The sequence below is a fragment of the Scleropages formosus genome, chromosome 19 (assembly GCF_900964775.1).
Source record: "Scleropages formosus chromosome 19, fSclFor1.1, whole genome shotgun sequence".
Taxonomy (NCBI): domain Eukaryota; kingdom Metazoa; phylum Chordata; class Actinopteri; order Osteoglossiformes; family Osteoglossidae; genus Scleropages; species Scleropages formosus.
Window position 1 is genome coordinate 23,988,472 of NC_041824.1, and position 20,977 is coordinate 24,009,448.

The window sequence follows — 20,977 nt, forward strand, 5'->3', positions numbered from 1 at the left end:
CACTTATACGTCATACTTACCTTGCAATTACACTTAACATACATTTTGCCTTGCTGAATGGGATGTGATTCACATCTTAAGTGGAAGCAGAGAGAAGGTATTGCATCCGACTCTCTTTCCTGTGCCTAGCAAAATCCACTAAATCCAACATCCAAAGACATTTTCAACTATTTTGTTTCATTTTGACATTTCGTATGGAGACACTTTGCACACAAGTGCCATTCATATAATTTAATGTTTTTTTTGTTTTTTTCTCATGGCTACGCACCCAAATTAGCAACCTTTACTGTCCGGCACCCAGTCTGTCGGCACCGATAAATGTGCAGTAATTTTGGATTATGCTGTTACTCACTATTCATGTGAAATAAGGCCTGCTCTGCTGTGAACTTACTTTGCCACCGTTCCTTTCTACTGTTTATTCTGCTTATTCTATACCGAGAAAGGGCCATAAATGGTGTGCTCTCAGCACTAATCTCTTGTGCTACTCTGATCATTCCAAATATATCAATTATTCTGCAGAGGACAAACAACACGAGTAGTTTAAGGATATTGGCCTTTGCAACAGATCAGAAAAGCCTGACCTTGTCTTCCTTAAATGAATCAACATTTATGAAATACTGAGCCCCAATATGAATTTCCATCAATTATTAATTGGCTGACAATGTGTTTAGGAGTGGAAATTATATGCATTATAGATGTTTTAAAATCATTAAACTATTATTAATCTCTCTGAATTGTAGAATACTTGTATTTGTTCTCAAAAATTAACACAATGTATTATTTTTGCTTTTTTATGTTGTGCAGGTCAGACAATATGGGGAAAACATTTTAACACCTTTGTGATTCTTCATCCGGGGATGTTATTATATTCGTTTGTAATTTTACTGAAGGGCCTCTGCACATCCCTCCAGTTCACCGAAGTGAACTGAAAACAACATGTAAGGTGGTAGCAAAGACAGAGGTTAAATGTAGATCTGGAACACGGTTTCTACAAAGCAATTTTTCATAAACACCGGAGAGCTGTTGACTGCAATATTTAAAACCGAACAGCAATTTACTGTGTTTGTGGGTACCGCCGACTTCTCTTACCGTCTAAAGGTCACAGCAAGAAAGCCGTAGCATGCAGTAAGTTCGGGTCTTTACCCGGCTGGGGTGTGACACCAAAAAACAGTCGGGGCTGTCTGAGTGTGGCACACAATAATCAACGGATGATGTCCTAACGTTCAAAGTGTCCTCCCTGTTCCAGCGCAAATTGGACGAACTCAGTATCAGTGCGATGCCTATTAAATACTGCAGTGGCTTTTAAATGACACCGTACCACAAAATCACACTTTACATCCAAATTGTATCCATCAAACAAATAAAAACATTACCATTTTCACAGTCTGACCACAAGCTTTGAGAATCACATTTTTTTCTGATAAGCACTACATTTCCGGTATGACTGATGTATTAAAAGTTCTAAGGGGTTTTCCGTGCAAATTTTACTTTTACACTCACAAAACGCGTTTCGGCGTTAGGGGTATAAAGGAAAGTCCCTTTTTAGCCTATATCTACCACCAGCTGCTTTTCAAGTGAAATCATATATTACCGTATTCTGTAAGTTTCATTCAGGGGCCGTACGTTTTGAATTTACCGCAGTAAACTGGAATGGCTGCATTAGCAGGGAGTCTGTGCACAGCGCAGTGCTGGGACTGATGTTCTTCCCTACGATCACTGGAACCGCTGTGGTTATCACTCCAAATTATCTCACGGGTCAAAAATGCATTCAATTAGGCATGTTTTACAAGAGTCTGGATGAGAGACGAATATTTCAGTATGTAGTGAAAGGGGGATTTTTGGGGTTTGAAGTCTGACTGCTCAAGTATGGTATTGGTCAGGTTCTACTCAGGGAACTGAACGTGAACCTGATGGACCACACACACCCAGAGTCATTGAAAGAGTCACTGAAAGCTGCTACACTCATTCCAGAACCGGGCATGTGAGACGTAGAGTAAGTGCCCGTTCCCGTGTTCCCGCTCTCTCGAAACTTGAAGGAATGTCTGCTGACTTTACCATGTTTCATGGTTTTTTCTTATTATGGAACAACAGAGCCTTTCACATCTTCTCTCTTGCCGAGGCTAAACCAGAACACTGTGAGAAAATGTTTTGTTGATCATCTTGGAAGTATCTAGACCTGTGCGCAGCAGCTTTTGAAATAATTTTTGAATACTGTCAGAATTCAATTAATGTACAAATACAAGCTAAATGCTGTTGCATATAACTGCTGAACTGTACTGTACGTGTGCAGGGTTATAAAAACACAAGTAGGTTTTACCATCATACATCTGTACGGGAATAAGAGATGCCAGCTCTGTGTGTGTGTGTGTGTGTGTGTGTGTGTGTGTGTGTGTGTGTGTGTGTGTGTGCGCGTGTGTGTGTTCTTAGAACCGGTTTGTTATTATCATGGCTTGTCTGATTTCCGCCTGACAGGAAACAACACAAAGTTGTCTCTCTGAGCAGTTTGCAGCAAGTAAACTCATATCTAGGGCAGTTTTGAGCAAATTTTACTAGTCCTCCTGCAGTTACCATGGTTTGTCCTTCAGGTGCATAACGATCAACAGATCCAGACCACAGTGAAACTTTCCTTTATAAAGCAAAAGCTATCAAAGCCTGTGCTCAATGGATGTTAAATTTAATAAGGAATAAAAATTAATTATGTAACAAGTCTTTTAAACAGAAAACTGCACAAATCACAAAGGCTGCATTTACACATTAAAAATAGATTCAGAAGATCTCGCTGGTTTATTTATTTGTTTGTTACTTTTCTCATCTGCATCGCCCTTCGAACCAGAACAGCAGAACAAGACCTTTGCATTTTGCAGCGTTTCAAACGGAATATTATCCGCAAAGGTCTTAATGTATGCGGCAAAGCATCTTATGTATATTTTTATTGTCATAATTGTGCCACTAACTGTTAATAAGGCCAAGAAAAGCTGACTTTGCGCTGTAGGTCACTGTGTCTTTGGGATGTTCTCGTGCTCTTAAAAGCACTGCTTGAATAAAAATCAACACCGATGGCTTTAACTATTCAGCAGCACACACTCTCTTTTTTTTACATTACATTAAATTTTCCATTAGGCCATGCTTGAAATATACAATACACCTTAAAGGTATCATTTGGAGACCTAAACAGTTTTTACATTAATCTAACATGCGGTGTAAATTTTAAAATGTTTCTTGGACCTGCGGTGTAAGTTTTGTTTGATACGCTCCGTTTTGTTGTGTTACACGAACTCACATTTTAACACGGAGAAATATATCTTGTTAAATTTTCTCTGTGATAATTACTTTAATAGATCTGCGAGCAGAACAGCACTTTTTTTTTTCCACAAATGGCTTCTGGATGTTGGTATTTTTGGTTGAATAAATAAAGAGAACGTAAAATCAGTGTTATTTGCCAAATTAAGTTTAATGTAACTGCTGTTAGGACGAGATTGCTATTTCCTAAAAGTTAAATCATAGAACTGGATATAGGTGTTCTTTTTTACATCACCTTATAAATACATTCTGTCAGTGGAAAAACTGCCGAGTGTTGGGGGACAAAAAAATGAACGCCAGTGGAGTAATACCGGAATGCTTTTTTCTTACTATTTATTTATTAATTTATTTAATTTCAAGAATATGGGAAAGTTGGAAAGGGTGGTTAGGCTTGTTTGAAAGGTGATGCCCCTCCTCGTCATGCCAGTGCTTTCTGACAGTGCACCACGAGCGTCACTCCTGCACAACCGTGACCTTCTGAACCAGTTCCAACCTGGTAATAATACTTCTGCAGGAATAAATTGCGGTATTACTATGCTAAGAACGAAGCTGGGCCAAACACTGTCCTCTATTCCCCGTTGCACGTGCAGCGCCTTAGTGACCGCGTGGCCCCTGGACCGGGACACAGCGTCCGTGTGATGGTGACCAGCACCGGTTCAGCGGTCCATCATGTCCCTAGGTGTTTGGACCACAGATACGGTCAACAGTGTGCAGTGGAGCTGTACACCGATGTGGGGGGTGGGGGGCATCGGGCTTTCCTCAGCACTGGGGGCCAGGACCCCTTGTTCCCCCTGTACAGCTGTTCAGCGCTGGAGTCGCGCGCTGACAGGAAGCCAACAGCGTTGCCAAGGCAGCCCCCCCACCCCTCCCCCCTCGCGCGGGTCCCTCTTCCCTCCATTATCAGCAGAGGTCGCCTGGCATTCCGCGCGCACACGAACAGTGCAAGTCCACAGCGTCCGCCGAGTGCGCGCGCGGGCGTGCGTGCGTGCGTGCGTGCGTGCGCGCGCAGAAACCTGCACAGGACAAAGCTGAGCGGCGCGGCGCTGCGCGCGCAGACATACTAGGAGCCAAAACGAGGGATATTTTACGCACACAGAGAAACGTGCTTTATATTAGGAAAGCGACAGAATAAACTTTTGCATTTGTCGCGAGTGCACTGCAACTCAGAGACGCAGTCAGAAGTAATGCTCATGAATATTTTCACCTTTTCAACAGCCAGCTTTTCCCCCCTTTAGTTTGTGTGTGTGAGTGTGTGTGTGTGTGCGCGCGCGCGCGCGCTTTTTTTCCTTCTCCTCCTTGTTCGAGAGTAAACAATGAGCATCACTCAGGCTCGCTGATGCTGAAGTTAGACCGCGCGCGAACGGATGTGAGGAAAGGGTGCAGGGAGAGACTCAACCCCCTTCTTTCTTTCTTTCTCTCCCTCTTTCTTTTTGTGTTCGCTTAAACAATAGACAGAGAGCGAGTCACTCACTGCGAACCTGCGTTCATGCCGTCAGTGCCGCACACTCTGACATGGACGTGAGATTTTATCCGGCTCCCCCTTCCAGCGTGGGCACCGTGGGCTCCTGTTCTTTGCCCGCCGACCCTAGCTGCCTCGGCTCCTTGGACTATTACCACTGCAACAAGGTAACGAGGAGCCGCCGCCGTCCGCGCTCTTTCATCACCTGTTTCGCGCGGCGCTCCGACCGCGGGCGCCGCTCTCTCTCTCCCACCACCCTGCCCAGCGTCCCGGGCGTCTGCCTTGGCTTCTCGTTCTCCGGCGCTGGATGCGGCCGGGGCTCAGTCAGTGCGCCGCTCGGGAGCGCTTCGGAGCCCCGTCCGTGCCGTGGTGGACACACACTGTCCGTGCCGCGGAAGCCCGCGGGGAGCCCGCTGGAAAGGCGTCGTGGGCGAGTTTCGCCCCAAGTCATGTGTGACACGCTCGGAGCCGCGCTCGGAAACTTGAGCGGCTCAGGAGGAGGGTGGCGGAGCGCCGAGGAGCCGGAGGAGCTCACTGTCACTCGCTCACTCGTCACCCACTCAGATACGTACGTGTACCGTGTAGTGTACCGTGTAGCGTACGTGTAGTGTACTCTACCTAGGTCCTAGTGTCACGTACACTATATATATATTGTGCTCGCTTCAACAGGAGAGAGGGGAAAGTGGCAGAGCGGCCGCACATTCACTGTTGCCCGTAGCGGGACCTTGTTGTTGTTGATAAGTAACTTGCTGTTCGCGAGCGCAGTGGAGGCACGAGCTCAGTCTCCGCGGACGTCCATCGTGTTGCGTGGACCTCGCTGGTGGTGGAAACGGAGCTGTTTCCGCGTGTCCGCTCTTCCTCACACTGACTGAAATTCGCATTCCGCCTTTCCGAGGCTTTCGAAGCGGATCTCGGAGATAATTTCATATTTTACCGGTCGCTAACAGCGCGCGCGGGGCCACACTCACTACTCAGCGCGCGCGCACTTCTCCGAGACTTAACTAAAACGGACTGGGAGGAACACCGACGCTTTGGGGAGTGTGGCAGGTGAAATAACGTGAATGTTTATAATCCCGTCATTTGAAATCCTGCTCCTTTTCGGCCCCTTTAGGAATCGTGTCTTGTTGTGTCGCCTAATTCACTCACTTTCGGACCTCGGATAAGCGCGTCTGCTGCGGCGCGCGAGCGTGGTAAGAGCGGAGAGGCTTCTCGCGTGTCCGTGCCCTTCTCTGCGTGTCTGTGCCCTTCTCTCGCTCGAACTGGCCAGGGCACTCAAGGAGCAACAGTGCGGACACCTGCAGGCGGATTGTGTCGCACGGACGTGTCTGTCCGCTCGGCCGTCGGTACTGCCCACCCCGCAAGGCACAGTCCGTGGGCTCGCAGCGCTGTGCTTGTTCCCTCTGCGTGTCTATTCCACGCCACTGGTGAGCCGGTTTTTCGACGGCGGCACCGTACGAAGTCAGGTAAATAAGAGGGTAACTAACTCTCCCTGGGGGAGATTCGCGCGGAGGACCTGTGTGTCACTCGTGGGCGGCCGGTTCACCGCTGTGCTGTGCTGTGCTGTGCTGTGCCACCAAACACATGGGAAACAATCCCTACATGTAGTCATGTTTTTTTTTTCGCGCGTGGTCAGTGTAAATATGCGTTGTCTCGTGTGGGAAGCTGCGGGCGGCCCGTCTCAGTCAGTGCTGTGTGTGTGTGTGTGTGTGTGTGTGTGTGTGGGGCGCTGGAGATAAACCCCGCACACTGAACACATCATGTAAGTGTGAAAGGAAAGCCGGGCTGTGTGTGAGAGTGTGAGTGCGGGACTCTTGGGTAACACACTTATTCTAACTTAGTGTGTGTGTCCCGCTCAGCGCGGTGTTTAATCAAATTAATGATCCCGTCGACTTTGCTTGAGATCAAAGAAGCCAAGAGTTTTTTTTTTTTTTTTTTTTAAACTGCTCCGTGTTCCTTCTTACGAGGTTTTGTGTCCCGGGCGACACCTGGCTTTCACTCCCTCCCACGCGCGGTGTGAAGGGTTTCAGAGAAACATTATTTCTACTTGTGTCTTTCTCACTTCCCACCGTGTCGCGTTAATGGCACACACGGGAAAACGGGATCGGATTGCTGTGTTTTGGGGACACTGCCGTGCTGTTTTTGGCTCTTTTGCTGCTGAATGTAAAGCGGTGCAAGAAGTGCGAGCTGCTGTGCTTCGCGGGAGCGGCGTGTCCGTGTGAAGCTCATCCGGAGCGTCTCCTCCTTCACGCGTGTTAGTGGCGTCCCAGCAGCAGCGCTCAGCTCTGGAGCTCCACTCCTGTTTGTAGGGTAATGTTGATGCAAACCAACAACAAGAAGAGTGTAAGTGTGCGGTGACTCTGTGTGTGTGTGTGTGTGTGTGTGTGTCCGTAGGCCGCAGTGCAAAAATTTGTCTCATCCATTGTGCTCCTCAGGTTGGTCCTGGTCTTGGGCGGTTGCATGGACCACACTCTACATTAGACACTAATGGAAGCATCCTCCCGTGCTTTTGGAGGCTTTTTTTAAAACAGTACAGCACAAGATGCCATGTCCTCCACTAACGGAACAGCGTGTGTGTGAGGAACTAGGATCCTGTAAACATGGGCATATGTCAGTGCATTCTGTATTAAGTATTTCTCAGTGAAATACTCTGTTTCACTACATTTGTGGATTTCCTCCTACTTGTGAAAAATGATTAAATGTAGAATAAAAGGAAAGATCCTAAATGAACGGTGACAGAGAGGATGTTTCGCAGTCTTTGTTTAACCTACCTGCCTTAGAAAAGCTCATATGCCGACTTAAAATATTGCAGTAAGTGGCCGTTCTCTAAACAGTTTACATTACACGGCGGCTCATAATTAGATTTACCAGTCTAACTGAAAAATATTTAAAATGGAAAGATAAAAGCTTAGAACTGCAAATAAAAAACCTGAAGTGAATTTTTTTTCGGCATTTACTATATGGAAGGTAAACAGTGGACTGTGTCCTGTCTGCATTTAAATTTCAGGAGAGACGCTTCCTGTATTTACACTGGTGCAGTACAGTGTAGTCCTAACAAATTAAAATGCGAAAAAGAAGCTGAGTATAGAATTTCTACAGATAATCACAAAATACATTTTTTTGAAATCTTCTTAAAGCCAAAAACAAAATGTGCAGTGTTTTGCAGACAGTAGCCTTTCCTTGGGCTTTTTGCTATCCAGTCATATGCAACAAGGAAATTGGATCATAAAGTTAACTGCAAGTTTCTAAAAACTACCCACCTACTTATTTATGATACGTTACAATAAACAGTCGGTGGTGGTATGACATGGGCTCAGCCTTTACTGCGTTCTTGGCCATTAGCCAGCTGGTGAGATGATTTTTTTGTCATAAAAGTGACTTAATTGTTTTTGTGCTTATGTCCATGTGTTCTTATTCTTTCCTTGTGTTCGCTCTTATGAGCTGATGTTAATGTAGGTTCCAAACATATGACTGGCCTTAAGGTTTTTTTTTTTTTGACCTCGCATGAGTAACACTGTATTTGACACACGTATCATGACACCAGAGCACCGGATGAACTCGATAGCATGCGTGTTAATACGTGCAATAACTTATTTTTGATTGTGTGATTGCATGTTTTTTAAAAAAGACTCAAGAGCCTTTCACAAAGCAATGCAGTTGAAATGAAGAGTGTGCCAGCTGGTTCTGTTGAATCAGGACAAACTGACAAGTTGCCCTCCGCGGTTTACTACTTCAGAGCGTTGGTGTAAACGTAGCTGGCAGTGTAAATGCAGAGGAGATTATCGAGAACTTCGTAATGTGTCAGAAAGTGTGCACACTGCTGTTTTGAGCACTGTCTCTTTTTATGCTGGAGTTCGCTTTCCTTGTCACGGCGTATTTGTGCTTCTCACGTTCGCATCGGTGCATTCTAATAGCAGTGCACTTTCGTTATTTTTAGGAATCAAGTACCTTTTTTGTAAGAAGAATGTGTCGCTTTGTGAAGATATCTGGTCACTCGCTGAGCGTCAGTCTTCCCAAGTCCCCTTTTTCCATTTCTCTCCTTTGACAGCCGTGTTAAGAAGCATACTCCTGCACTTGAATTTGTGGCTTTTCGCAGTTGCGTATTACAGATATACCATTCATGGGTAATCATTGCCTTTGAGCTCAAGGACATGATGCGTGAACCAAACTGTAAACTGACTGTGAACACACAATTAGTCAAACCTCACCAAACATTCATAGCAAATTAATCAGACTGTGAAATTACTGTATGTACTTTCCCTTCCAGTCCTCACTGTACACACACTGCGCAGAATTAGTGACTTCGAAACGTGGCTCCGTTCCATCGACGCTCACACACAGCAGGCTCACGGTGATGGAAGCGCATGACACGGACGTTCAGAAACCAGAGATGTTACTGATCTTGGTGTGAACTCTCACGTCAAGCTACATTCTCCTTGGTTCGCAAAACGACAAAAAAAACATGAGCAAGAAAGGTGCTTTGCGTTTATGAAACGTTACTGAAAGCCCGTGTTTGCATTCAAGGGAACAGAGGGTTCTGGGATTGTCACTGGTCCAGGAGAGTAAGGTGTGCCAAGAGGGTTCAGATCTCAAAAGTTTCTCCTAATGTGAGTATCCTATCGCAGGAGGAATGCGATGGAAGTCAGACGCCATGTAAACATCCTGCATGGAGTGAAGTGCGAATGAGGTTCATGCTGACAGAAGGCTGACGCTCACGTGCTGTGATGCGGAGTGCGAAGTCTGAGTTCCAAAAGCGCCAGACGCACTGTACGCTCTGCGTTCCCCTCAGACGGTTCGTGTCGAAACCACGCCTGTTTACGTCCGTCGTGTTTTTGCACCGCTCCTGTGCCGCTGTGCGAGGAGGCCAGGCCATTGTTCACGGGGGGATTATAGTCAAGCGTGTTCCTGCTGAAGGACTTTGTCCACACAAAGGAGGACTTGCTTAGTGAGGAGTGACCTTCGTTACACGTGCCCCTGAAAGATGGGCTTCTCTCCAGTATTCCGTTTCCTCAAAGCGTTAACATCTTCTTATGAGTTGGGGGTGTGGGAGTGCGGCAGGTTTGGCTTGTGCCTGCTCTCTGGTGGGTCGGGGGTTCGAGTCCCGCTTGGGGTGCTTTGCAGTGGACTGGCGTCCCGTCCTGGGTGTGTCCCCTCCCCCTCCAGCCTTCTGCCCTGTGTTGCCGGGTTAGGCTCCGGTTTGCCGCGACCCTGCTTGGGACAAGCGGTTGTACACATTGCATTGTGTGTGTGTGAGATCTTCTTATGAAGATCACATTCATAAAAGTGTGTCGCAAGTAGAAGCACTTTACTTTTCACCCGGTCTTAGGTGATCCGTGGGCTGGACGAGACTGCAGTTCTGTCTGTGCTCTTCACGGGGCTCCGACTTTCTCTGAACTTCGTCAGCGAACGGCGACGGGCCGCAAAGCTCTGCCGTCCGCTCGCAGCCACCGAGGGCAAGGTCACCACAAACGGTCCTTTGTGCAGGTCCCAAATAGCACATTCTCTTCCCGTCACGCGCGGTCACGTTTCTGATGAGAACACGTTGTTTCAGAGCATCTCTGGCGAAATCCTGCCTGGGGTCGGGACGGTATTTCACGCGAAAGGTTACCCATAATGCCCGAGCTGCTTTCAAAGTCCAGCTGTAAGTGTGTGAGGAATTAAACTCTACTTACCTAGAACTACGGAGCCCAAATCCGAGAGCCTTAATTTAGGCATTAAGTGGCTTATGAATTTCTCGACAATTCTATTGTTAGAGCAGCTTGCATCAGTCATTCTAAAAGTTTGATATGATTTAATGAGGTAAAAATAACCCCAAGCGTTAAAGTTACAGTACATCATGTGTCCTGGAGGACAGCTGAAATCGTAGTGTCTTTTTTCGGCTCCTTTTCTTTGCCAGGTGAATCCAGAAGTTATGTTAGTAATGGCGAGGCTCTTAAATCTCTCACCAGTGGCTGAATGTTTTAAAAACAAGTACATTAGTACATGAACGTTAAAACAATTACATTGTAGCATGTTTCAAAAACCTGTTAGTGCAACACTCGGTGCTCTTATTAAAACATTATTTTGGGACTGAAATAATTATAATTAAGGAACTATTGTGATATCTTTCTATCTACTTTCAGGGGTCTGTGAAGTACTTTGCTCTACCTGCTTGTTTTTATTTTTGTGTCATATAAAGATGCACAGCAGTGTATGGGTTATAATATTGTTGGCTTTTCGGTGAATGTCACTGTCACCACTGTTGTTGGTCGCAAACATATGGCGTACCATGTTTTGTAGTGGGGATGAAGCCTCGCCATTCTGCTAATCTCAGCTAAGCTGTGCCATGTGTGAGAGCTAGTGAACAGCATCCCTGTGCCATCCTTGTGCCGTCCCTGTGCCATCCCTGTGCCATCCCTGTGCTTTCCCTGTGCCATCCTTGTGCTTTCCCTGTGCCATCCCTGTGCCATCCATGTGCTTTCCCTGTGACATCCATGTGCTGCGTGTTGCTAAGAGGACGCATGTGCAGGTACCGTGCTGGTGAGCAGGCAGACGCGTTTGTCCACAGACGCTGCACATGAGCACTGTTTCACCGCAAGAAACACAGTGTGACCGTTTTCCTTTTTTTTTATTTTGCTGCTGCACAGCAGATAATGAAAAACTGTTCTCAGATGGTTTTTTGCTGCTTTGCACATATCATGAAAATGAAGAAAAAGCATTGCCCACAATTATGCCTTTGCAGTTTTGTGGCAGATGCACAAGCCACACAGAATAATGACTTTGTCAAGCACAGGAAAGAGGACGCGTACAAAACGGTGCCTGTGCAGCCTCTGCCTCGGTCACTCGCATGTTTTGCTGAGTGTGGAATTAAAGCGTCACAGCAGGCCGTACTGCAGTCATTTCACTTGGGAAGGAAAAGAGGAGGGAAAATACAGTACAGATACATTTGGCACTGAATTTCGGTGCACAGACAACTTAACTCATTAAAGTCATGTATGCCAAAGTTATGTGATACAAAGAAATTAATGTTCATGGTCCAGATGTATCAGCATCTACCTTATATTTCCAGTTATTCGCCTATTGATGGGGTACCAGTGAATTTGGAATCAAATTCATTTGATGAAAATGCTCTCATTCATTTAAACTGTATGAAGGATGTGCTTATTTCACAGATCGTGCTGAGCAGTCATATGGGAAAGTAGCCATGATGTGACCAGCATCTGTGCCTCTCACACACGCACACACACAATTTAAATGTGATCACACCCAGGACTTACCAAAGGCAAGCCAGGATCTCTGAGGGACTGACATGCAGGGTGTGTTTCCACTGTTTCTGTGTAAGTTTATTCCTCGCCTTGTTGCAGCTCACAGTCCATTAGACAACGCTCCGTTTTGGGCTCTACCCTGTAAGCAGGCTATGAACGGGCGCTCACATAGCTGGTGTAACCACACCGAGATTTATAGCTGAGCTCGAGGCTTCCGAAGCCCAGTTCAGGTTTCAGCATGAAAAAGCAGGCATGACATTATGAAAATATTCCCCTTCTTCCTTCGAAGCTGACTGCAAAATCTAGTTGGTTCTTCAAAAGAACAAGGAACTCTGGGGATGCGCAGTTTTTTTTTTTTTTTTTTTCCTTTTTTTGCATGTGTTTTCAACACGAAAATGCTGTCACTTGACATAACCAACATGCCTTTTTCATACACATTTTCAAGGCGGTCTTCTTCCAGCACAACAACGCATTTCACAGCAGTTAGTGTAAGAATTTAAATGAATAATATACTGTAAGCAATGTAAAACAGAAAGCTTACAGTAGAGGAGTGTGGCTGTTAGTGGCACCAGAACTCATCCCATTACTGAGCTGCAAGTCAGCTGTGCTTTTTTCTGGTTTCGAAAAAAAAGGAATACATTTGGATGGAAAGAGGCATTTCTCTGGGGAAAGTGTTCTAACAGGGCCGGCTGCTCTGGCAGGATGATAACTGTGTCTCCACAAACAGGGCTGTGGAGGAAATTTTGTCATGTCATGACACCCGTCAATTAGGAAGCACGGCGTGGAAATGCCAGCTGGCGTATTAATAAGTCTATACATCTGCGGCCGCTGAATTTTCTCTGTATGCATAATAAACGTTTTATGCATTTTCTTTTACATAATAATACAATTCAGCTGGATGTAGAAAGATAGCCCTACATGTTGTGTTTCAAAATTTTCAATATGTATGTATATATGTATATATATATAAGTCATATATACACATATTATATATATATATAATTTATATTTATATATGTATATACATATGCAAATCAGTCCTTGACAAAGCTTCTAAGAACAGTTTGAATGTTGTGCGCAAATGGTAATGGGCGTAGACTGGCCTAATTAGATATTGACATATATCAGTGTCGTTCCATAACCAGGTTGTGCATTTCATCTGTCTAAAAATGCTCTGTCTTTTTCGTAATTGTAAGTGGATGATTGTGTCGCAGTTGAAAAGGTTTCCCTGCCGGGGTATTTTCATTACTGCTGAAGGGTTTGTCCTGATTTCCCCCCCGCCTCCCGCCCCCCCATGGATGCACACTGCACGCCGGACTCAGAAGGATGTCGACGCTCCTAATGTGACATATTGGTGCAGAGGGGAGAACGAAACAGTTCTGGAGAAATGGCCTCTCCCAGTTCATTGAAGTTGAGGAATTGTTATTGTGCGAAAAAAAAAAAGAAATAATTGGCTCTTTTTTCAGCCGTGGATGAATCAGTCCAGAAAAAGAGAGAATGAAAGGAAAAGAGAGAGAGTGGAAATGGACAGTCCCAGTAACAGGAGAATTGTGTCTGCTGTCAGAAGATGCCATCAGCAGTGGAGAATGAAGGGAGAAAGAGAGAGACGGGGATTGAGAGAGAGAGTAATAGTGATAGGCAGAGAGAGAGGGAGTGTATTAGGGATAAGGGGAGAGAGAGAGAGTATAATAGGGATCAAGAGAGGGAGAGCGAGCGAGAGAGTGTAATGGGAGAGAGAGAGTATAATGGGGTAGAGAGAGGGTGAGCGAGAAACTAATGTGGAGGGGGAGAGAGTGTAATAGGGATAGAGAGAGGGTGAGTGAGAGAGTGTAATGGTGAGAGAGAGAGGGCGAGTGGGAGAGTGTAATGGGAAGAGAAAAAGTGTAATAGGGATAGAGAGAGGGTGAGTGAGAGAGTGTAATGGGGAGAGAAAGAGTGTAATAGGGATAGAGAAAGGGCGAGTGGGAGAGTGTAATGGGGAGAGAGCCTGTGTAATAGGGATAGAGAGAGGGAGAGCGAGAAAGTGTAATGGGGAGAGAGATAGGGCGAGCGAGAGAGTGTAATGGGGAGAGAGAGAGGGTGAGCGAGAGAGTGTAATGGGGAGAGAGGGGGAGAGAGAGAGAGATAGCAGGGCGCTAATTAGTGGGAGCGGCGGAGGGAAATCGGTGCCTTTTGCTGAGAGTGGGCTGTTCCTTTCAATGGATGTTGTTATAATTAATGAGAGGAGCCTGACCGACACTGACGCTCCCAGTAAATGCGGACGAGATTCCTGTGGGGCATCACTTGGACTCTGATATAACCTGCAGCAAAACGCCTCGCAAACCTGCCAACAGCTGCTGCAGGACTTGCCTGTGGGTGTTGCAATAAGTTTTGATTATATTTGTTCATAGCTTTAAGGAAATTGCATAATATTTAGTGAATACATTACTGTGGTGTATCATAAACCATGTGCTTCCATCTGTGTTGAGAGCACTCCCGTACACTGGTGTTACGCGTAATTCATGCCTAGAAGAGTAGTAAGAAGACATCAGCGAGACGACCGTCAGTAAATGGCGTTACACAATATGGAGTTTTTACACTTCTGTGTGTGTTCTCTCAGTGACGCGCTCAGAACGTGTAAGTGGGTGCGAACGTCGTTGCTCTGAGGTGGTGAAGCAAAGCTGCGGAAATTCCTGAGGATGAGGTTCGTGAGGATGGCAGGATGTGCTTCGGGGCAGGAACTCTGTGTGCAGAGATTGGTTACTGGGTGGAACAAGGGTGTGAGGTCCTGCTGTGGAAGACCCAGTGCCACACTGTGCACTGAGCCCTCGCCTGCGCTGAGCGAACCTGTGCCAGGCCTCGCGCCGCCCTCGTGGGCTCTCGAAGCCCTGCGCAACGGGACCCTGCAGGCGCTACCTTTAGCATCTTACCAGCGGCTGATGTGCTCATGGGAGAAGGAGATTTCCCTGTGAAACGACGGACTCGGGCGAAGAAATAAAAAGTTGAATTATGAAGCGGGATGAATACCACTTGCAGACCTCCAGTGGCCCCCAGTGGCTCATGGGTGTTGAACAGCGACTTCAGTGCTTGTCTTCCTCAACCGCAATTGATCAGGTTGCGATTCTGTGTACAGACTCAAATTCGCACATATACACAACGCTTCGGAACACTTTTACATTCATTTTGTGGTCTGCTGCTGGTTTCTGTAGTTCAGTTCCCAAGGAAGAGACAAAAGAAGGTTACCTTCCAATGAAAGCCTTCTCGAGCACTACTTGGCGACCGTTGAGGCGATCTTCTCCACCACTCTCCAGGCTTGTCATTCGTTTCATCTGAGAGCTCCATTACCCGCTACCTTTGCAGCTTGCTTTGAGCCACGGTTCGAGCGCTGCCAACTTTATTAGCACTTCCGTTTAGATTTGAGGCCGGCTGTGCTGAAAGTCCCCAGTCGGGTTGTTCTCATCATAAGGTGCTCAGTAGGTGGAATGTGTGAGGAACAACAGCACTTTCATTTAAGAGAAGACTTTTTTGTTCTCACTCAGCACCGAGGCTAGTTTTCCTTTTTTTAATAAACCGTGTCTCAAAACTGCTATAAATGATACTCCTCAGGAAGTTGTGGGTGGGCTGGTGGTACCTCTGCTGAGCAGTTCTTATAAAATGAGAGGATTTTGAAAGTACCTTTTTCCTTGTTGCCCTGTCTATGACCATTCTGCCATGTCGACCGGACCGGACCGGAGACCCCCATGTGCTCTGGCTCCAGTAGCGCCTCGAACGGCTGGCGCTTATTTTGTTTTACTGCACTTAGGACAGTTCATATCCAAAATGGCACAAAATGATAACTGATGGATCTCACCAAAGACCCAAAGACACTTCTCTCCATCGCTCAGTGCACTTTAACTGTTTCTCCAGCTTTGTGAATGGGCCGTCCCGCAACCGAAGCTTTGTCCAGCAGGCAGGGAGCGAAACCGTAGCCGGCACACTTTGGGCCAAGGAGGCTGGGGCAGCGCCCTTCTCCGTGGAAGGGACACCAAATCAATTCTTTCCTCTCTAATGTAAGGATGTTCCAATAATAGCATTTTTACGAAATCTCTTTGGGGGCCCTCACAAGCTCCATCCCCGCAAAGATGAGTTAAACAACCCGGGTGGTTCCCTTCATGGGTCTACGAGGCAATCGTGGCCCACACTTCCCAAAATAAAGTGTTCGTTGCCTCGGCCACATAACGCTGAATGCAGTTGCTACCCACTCGATGTCTTGGAAGGGAAATAGAGTTAAAAGTGCTTCGGTAGATGAATAATCCCTTCCTCCTTCTCAGTAGACTGGCTCCAGAGTCAAACTTGATTGTGTGAATGCCTCCGGGTGCTTTGTTCAAGAGTTATCATTTCAAATTATATCCATGCTCAGGCAAAGTAGTCCTCCTGAAAGAGTCTCTGATTGCTTCGGGAAGTGTATGCAACAAGATATGAAATGCGAAAGACAACGACATAGAAAGACGTAGAAAGTGAATTTGTCCATAGTTTTATTCCTTCTCCCCTCTCCGTGGTGACAATGTGGACAATTTGACATCTGTACGTCCCCGTTTTTATTGCTTTCGATTATCTGGACGTTTCTATGGACAGTGGGACTGAATTAGAGATTGCTCACATTCCAGAGAGGAGAAGGTGTTGAATTCGCATGGCGCCAACGAACGCCCTATAGAGGCGTAGCGCGGCCCGTTCAGCAAAGTGTGTTCCGATGAGGAACCCTTCTCAACGTCACTCAACGTTAACGCTCTCATGCACACAGTATACACAGTGGCACTTCCCTTTTCAACACTGCAAACACAATCACGTTTTTTTCCTCCCACAAATGTATCAATTTTGAAAATATCTTGGGCTCTAATTCAGCCTGCAGAAAACGTCCATCTGACGGGGATTTCACACACCATCGGTTCTCTGCAAACTTCTCACATTTGCGCACCGGTGAGATGTTTGTGACCCGCTCCGACCTGGGGCCGGCTGCTCGAGACGTGCTGGAAAAATGCCGCAAAGGAGCTGCTGGAAGTTGGCTCGATGGACAAAGAACTGGAGGAATGTCCACAGTAAAGCAGCAGGCCCCTCCAAAGGAAAATACAAGGCGTGGAGGCACGTTGGGCTGAGAGCGCAGCTCTTAATGTCACATTCGTATACTTTGCAGGGTGAGGTAAGCTGTGTGTTACTCCAGGGCTTCAGATGGACTGCTCCAGATTCCACTGGATCTTTCTGGAAAGGTGGTAAACAAACAGTGGAGGCAAAAGAAGGGCTGAGAAAGTGAATAAGGGAATGCAGCTGGCGGGTGTATTAGGAGAGCGAGCGCGCTTGGGCAAACACAAGCCAGTTGTCTTAGTTTCCTGAGGTATGTCCTGTGCAAACAGAGCAGGGGGCGGCCGCCTCTCGCACCAGGGCCTGGGATACGAGCTGCCTCTCGCACCCAGAACATCCTCCTCAGAAGCCCTGAGAGCTTGTCGAGTGCGTCTGGGCAGGACATCGGGAGGGAGATGAACACATGCAATTAAAATAACTGTGCGAAGACCAAATGACAACAGATTCTTTTCTATTAAATGCAGAAGCAGGCAGTCATCAGCCACCGCTACTCTTAGAATGAGGGGGAAAAGGAAAAAAATGAACAACACCTCAAATCATACCGTGGCATATGTGTTTTACCTTTTCTCACTGGCGTTTGAAGATCTGCCCACATTCAGTTTCTGGGAATCGTGCCCATAACTAACAGTTACCCTGTCTGCGCTAGTAAGGAGAGAAAGAGAGAGAGAGAGAGAGAGAGAGAGAGAAGGTATATTAGGTGTGAAAGACAACTTGTTCTGGAGCCATGCATTATTTCTTTCCAATATGTTGCTGACACATTTTTCTTAAAATTGTGGGTGTATGTAGTTATCTGTAGTTAAGTTATATGTCCTCCAGTTTCACACTGAAACTATTGCAGCAAACCAGTGCTGTATTTAACTGTGTGTGCGTGTGTGTGCGTGCGTGCTTTATCTTCTTCATCCAAAATGCATATTTATCGCATGTGACATAATATGCCGGCAGAATAATTTTTTCAGAGATATAACAATAACACGTATCGAAATGGGCCTGTGTGCAAATCGGCTGATGGAAAGACTCTTATAGTGTGTGGATTGTACAGAGTTAGGGTGAGAAACGTATGGGTAAAGAAATGGGTTAGTAGCACTTTCTTTCTCTCTCTCTCTGTCACACACACACACACACACACACACACACACACACACACACACGTGCACTATGCTTATGTTTCTTCACAGAAATGCCTTAGGGGTCAGTCCAGTGCTTTCATCATAAGTGTTTCTCTACTCTTCCTGCGCCGGTTGCTACGCAGCCACCGGGGAGGATTATTGAAGGAAAAACCCAAAACCAAAACAATTTTACGAACCCGTGTACCAAATGTCTCACTCAACATATTTGTTAAGATTCAGTTTGTTCTGATGGGCTCTGTTTTGAGCGGTCCTGCTGAGCGAATTCATGGTAATCTTTTTATAGAATTGTTATGACAAAGCAGATAAGGGTGGAAACACACTTACGCTGCCTGAGGGTACACTTACTGGCATCAGCCATGTGATCACTGTTGGACAGGAGAGAGTGTGTGTGCACGTACGCGCTTGAGTGTGTGCGTGAGAGAGAGAGAGAGAGAAAAAGAGACCTACTGTGACAGAGAGAAAGAAAAATAGGCAGAGAGCAGAGCAAATTGTGTGTGTGAGAAAGAGAAAGACAGAGACAAGGAATGCGAGACACCACCCTTGGAGAAAATGCGGAACGGTCGTTTTTTTGGAGCGATAATCCGAGTCGTGCTTCGTCCCCCACCTCTCAAGTTCAGTTTGTTCGGCGCGGCGGCCGGACCTTGCTCGTTGCGTGCCCGTTTGTCGGTCCTCTTGGTTTGGTGCATCGTCCCCCAGCCATGACTTCCGCTGCGGTGTCTCCTACTGCGGCCTTCTCTTGTCACGTTCGGCGAGCTACCCAGGCTAGCGTTGGCGCTCTTTGTCTTAATCCTGAGGAACAACGTTTGTTTAGTCATGTCTAATTAAATAAGACTGCTGCTCATGTACCTTGCATGAAAGAGCAAACATAAGAGACTGGGAACACAGGAAAAGTGATGGAAAGCTCTGCACAATGTGTGGTCGTTGCCAAGACAAAGTATGATTCAGATGCAAATAGAAAATCCTCTCACGCGTGGTCTGTGCGGTCCCGGGCGCTCGTTCCGAGAGGCGGCCGTGCGGTAAGAGTCCATGGCTATGCTCCGTGCGGATGACGCGCTCTTCCACACGGTGCGGGTCCGTGTTCATAACTCTGCATTGTCACACATGGAAATTGCTGATCCGTGGGTCTCTAAAACTCTACGGGCATCCTACTTTTATCTGATGCTTTTCCTCAAAGCAGCAATTATTGGCTCATTTATACAGCTGGGTAGTTTTGTTGGAAAAATTCAGGGTAAGTACTTTGCTCAAGGGTACAGTGGTGCCAGAGGTTGGATTTGAACCTTCGGGTCCAAACGCTGCACCTCTCACCGCTACCGTACCGGCTGACCTACATACACAAAATGGATAGATATCCCATGAACTGTAGATATGAATCTGGGTCATGGATCCGTAAGTCCCTCACTGATTCTTTGCCTTTTAACAGATAAACTGTATACTGTAAGTGAAGTTCTGCAGGAGTGACTCTTACTTGCTGCTGCACTTGGTTACCAAGACCACAAGTAATCCAGTGTGACTCCTGACTAAGAGCACGAGTGCCACCAGTTACAGTGGAGAGCCAGGACAGGACAGGCCGCCGTGCTCCGAAACGTTCCCCTTGCTGCATGCCCTCCCTTGGGGCACTGGAAAATCTGGTCCATTTTGTGTTCACAAAGAGGAGAATATTCACTTTTTGTAGTCACAAAGGGCGCTCTTCACTTGAGGATGCATATTTCTGCTTCATAATCTGTTTAGCAACTGAGTGAAGCAGGATAATAACGTGCAATATCTGTGTCCTGGTCCACTCAACATTGGGGTCCTTGGTCAAGGCCGAGTTTCAGCGCATCCAATTTTGCGATGTTGTTAGACTAGACCTGCCTTGAGTGCCGTACCACCGGAATACGCTTTTCCACAGCTGTGATTTGTGCTTCTGAGCGAAAAAGTTTGGTAGATCGTACGGTGCTGATGTTGATGCTCTCCGAGCCGTAATAACGGAGTAAAGGGAAATGTTGAGCACTGGCCTATGCGTTCTCAATTGTGTGCTTCCACTTGTACGCCCGCTTTTAAACACTTTTCTCCGTTTGCAAAGACGTCACTTTTTCTGGTGTTGCCACCTCACCTTTCAGCGTTTCTGATTTACGTACCAGCAATTAGGCCGCATCGATTTCCCAGACTAGGAGTAGCTCCCGCAGGAGGAATGGATGAGCTTTTGACTGGTTGCTAAGCTGATGGCGGCTACGTGGTTAACGCTCCTGAGCCGCTCTTCTCTGAAAAGGCCTGCTCGGGATAAGGCTGGAGGGATACAGTCACGTGTACCTTCTTAGATGTAAAGAATGGGAACATGACCGAGATTCCCTAACATCCAAGGAGCGCTAATGTGAAGTTGAAGCAGAGTCGCATTCTCGCCTGTGATGTCCGTTGCAGAGACCTGAACTGAGTGTCTAATACATGCTTGGAAGGCACGGTAGCTAATCACTGGTGAATTTGTGAGGATGCTTTCCTTACAAAGATCACCTTGAGTAACTGCACAAGTGCAGAGAAGATCATGTCCTGCATCGATCCTGTGTGGAGTTCATGGAGACAAAACGTTTTGCCCACACGCCATGTGAATGCAGCATCTCTGCATGTTATTGGGCGGACGTGGACAGCCCGGAAGGCTGAGACCACCGAAAGATCGGGAAGGTCAGATGTGTTCGTCATTGTAAAAGCAGGGTATTACCCTCCCTTTAGCGATGCCCTGCGCCCATGGAAGTGGTTCGCTGAACGCAGCTGCTTGCCAAAAT

At 46.6% G+C, this 20,977-nt stretch overlaps 1 protein-coding gene across 8 annotated transcripts in view; it reads left to right on the top strand.

The window, feature by feature from the left end:
• Positions 1-4,313: 4,313 nt before the first annotated feature.
• Positions 4,314-20,977, top strand: part of LOC108932563 (TOX high mobility group box family member 2-like) — a 108,311-nt gene continuing 91,647 nt past the window's right edge. For 7 of the 8 annotated variants that reach the window (XM_018749040.2, XM_018749041.2, XM_018749045.2 and 4 more), the window contains exon 1: positions 4,314-4,926. In XM_018749040.2, the coding sequence (XP_018604556.1) occupies positions 4,813-4,926 (114 nt within the window). In that variant the 5' untranslated portion in view covers positions 4,314-4,812. Of the gene's footprint in view, positions 4,927-6,536; positions 7,100-20,977 lie in introns of those variants that run through there. The other variant, XM_018749043.2, reaches the window with a different exon arrangement.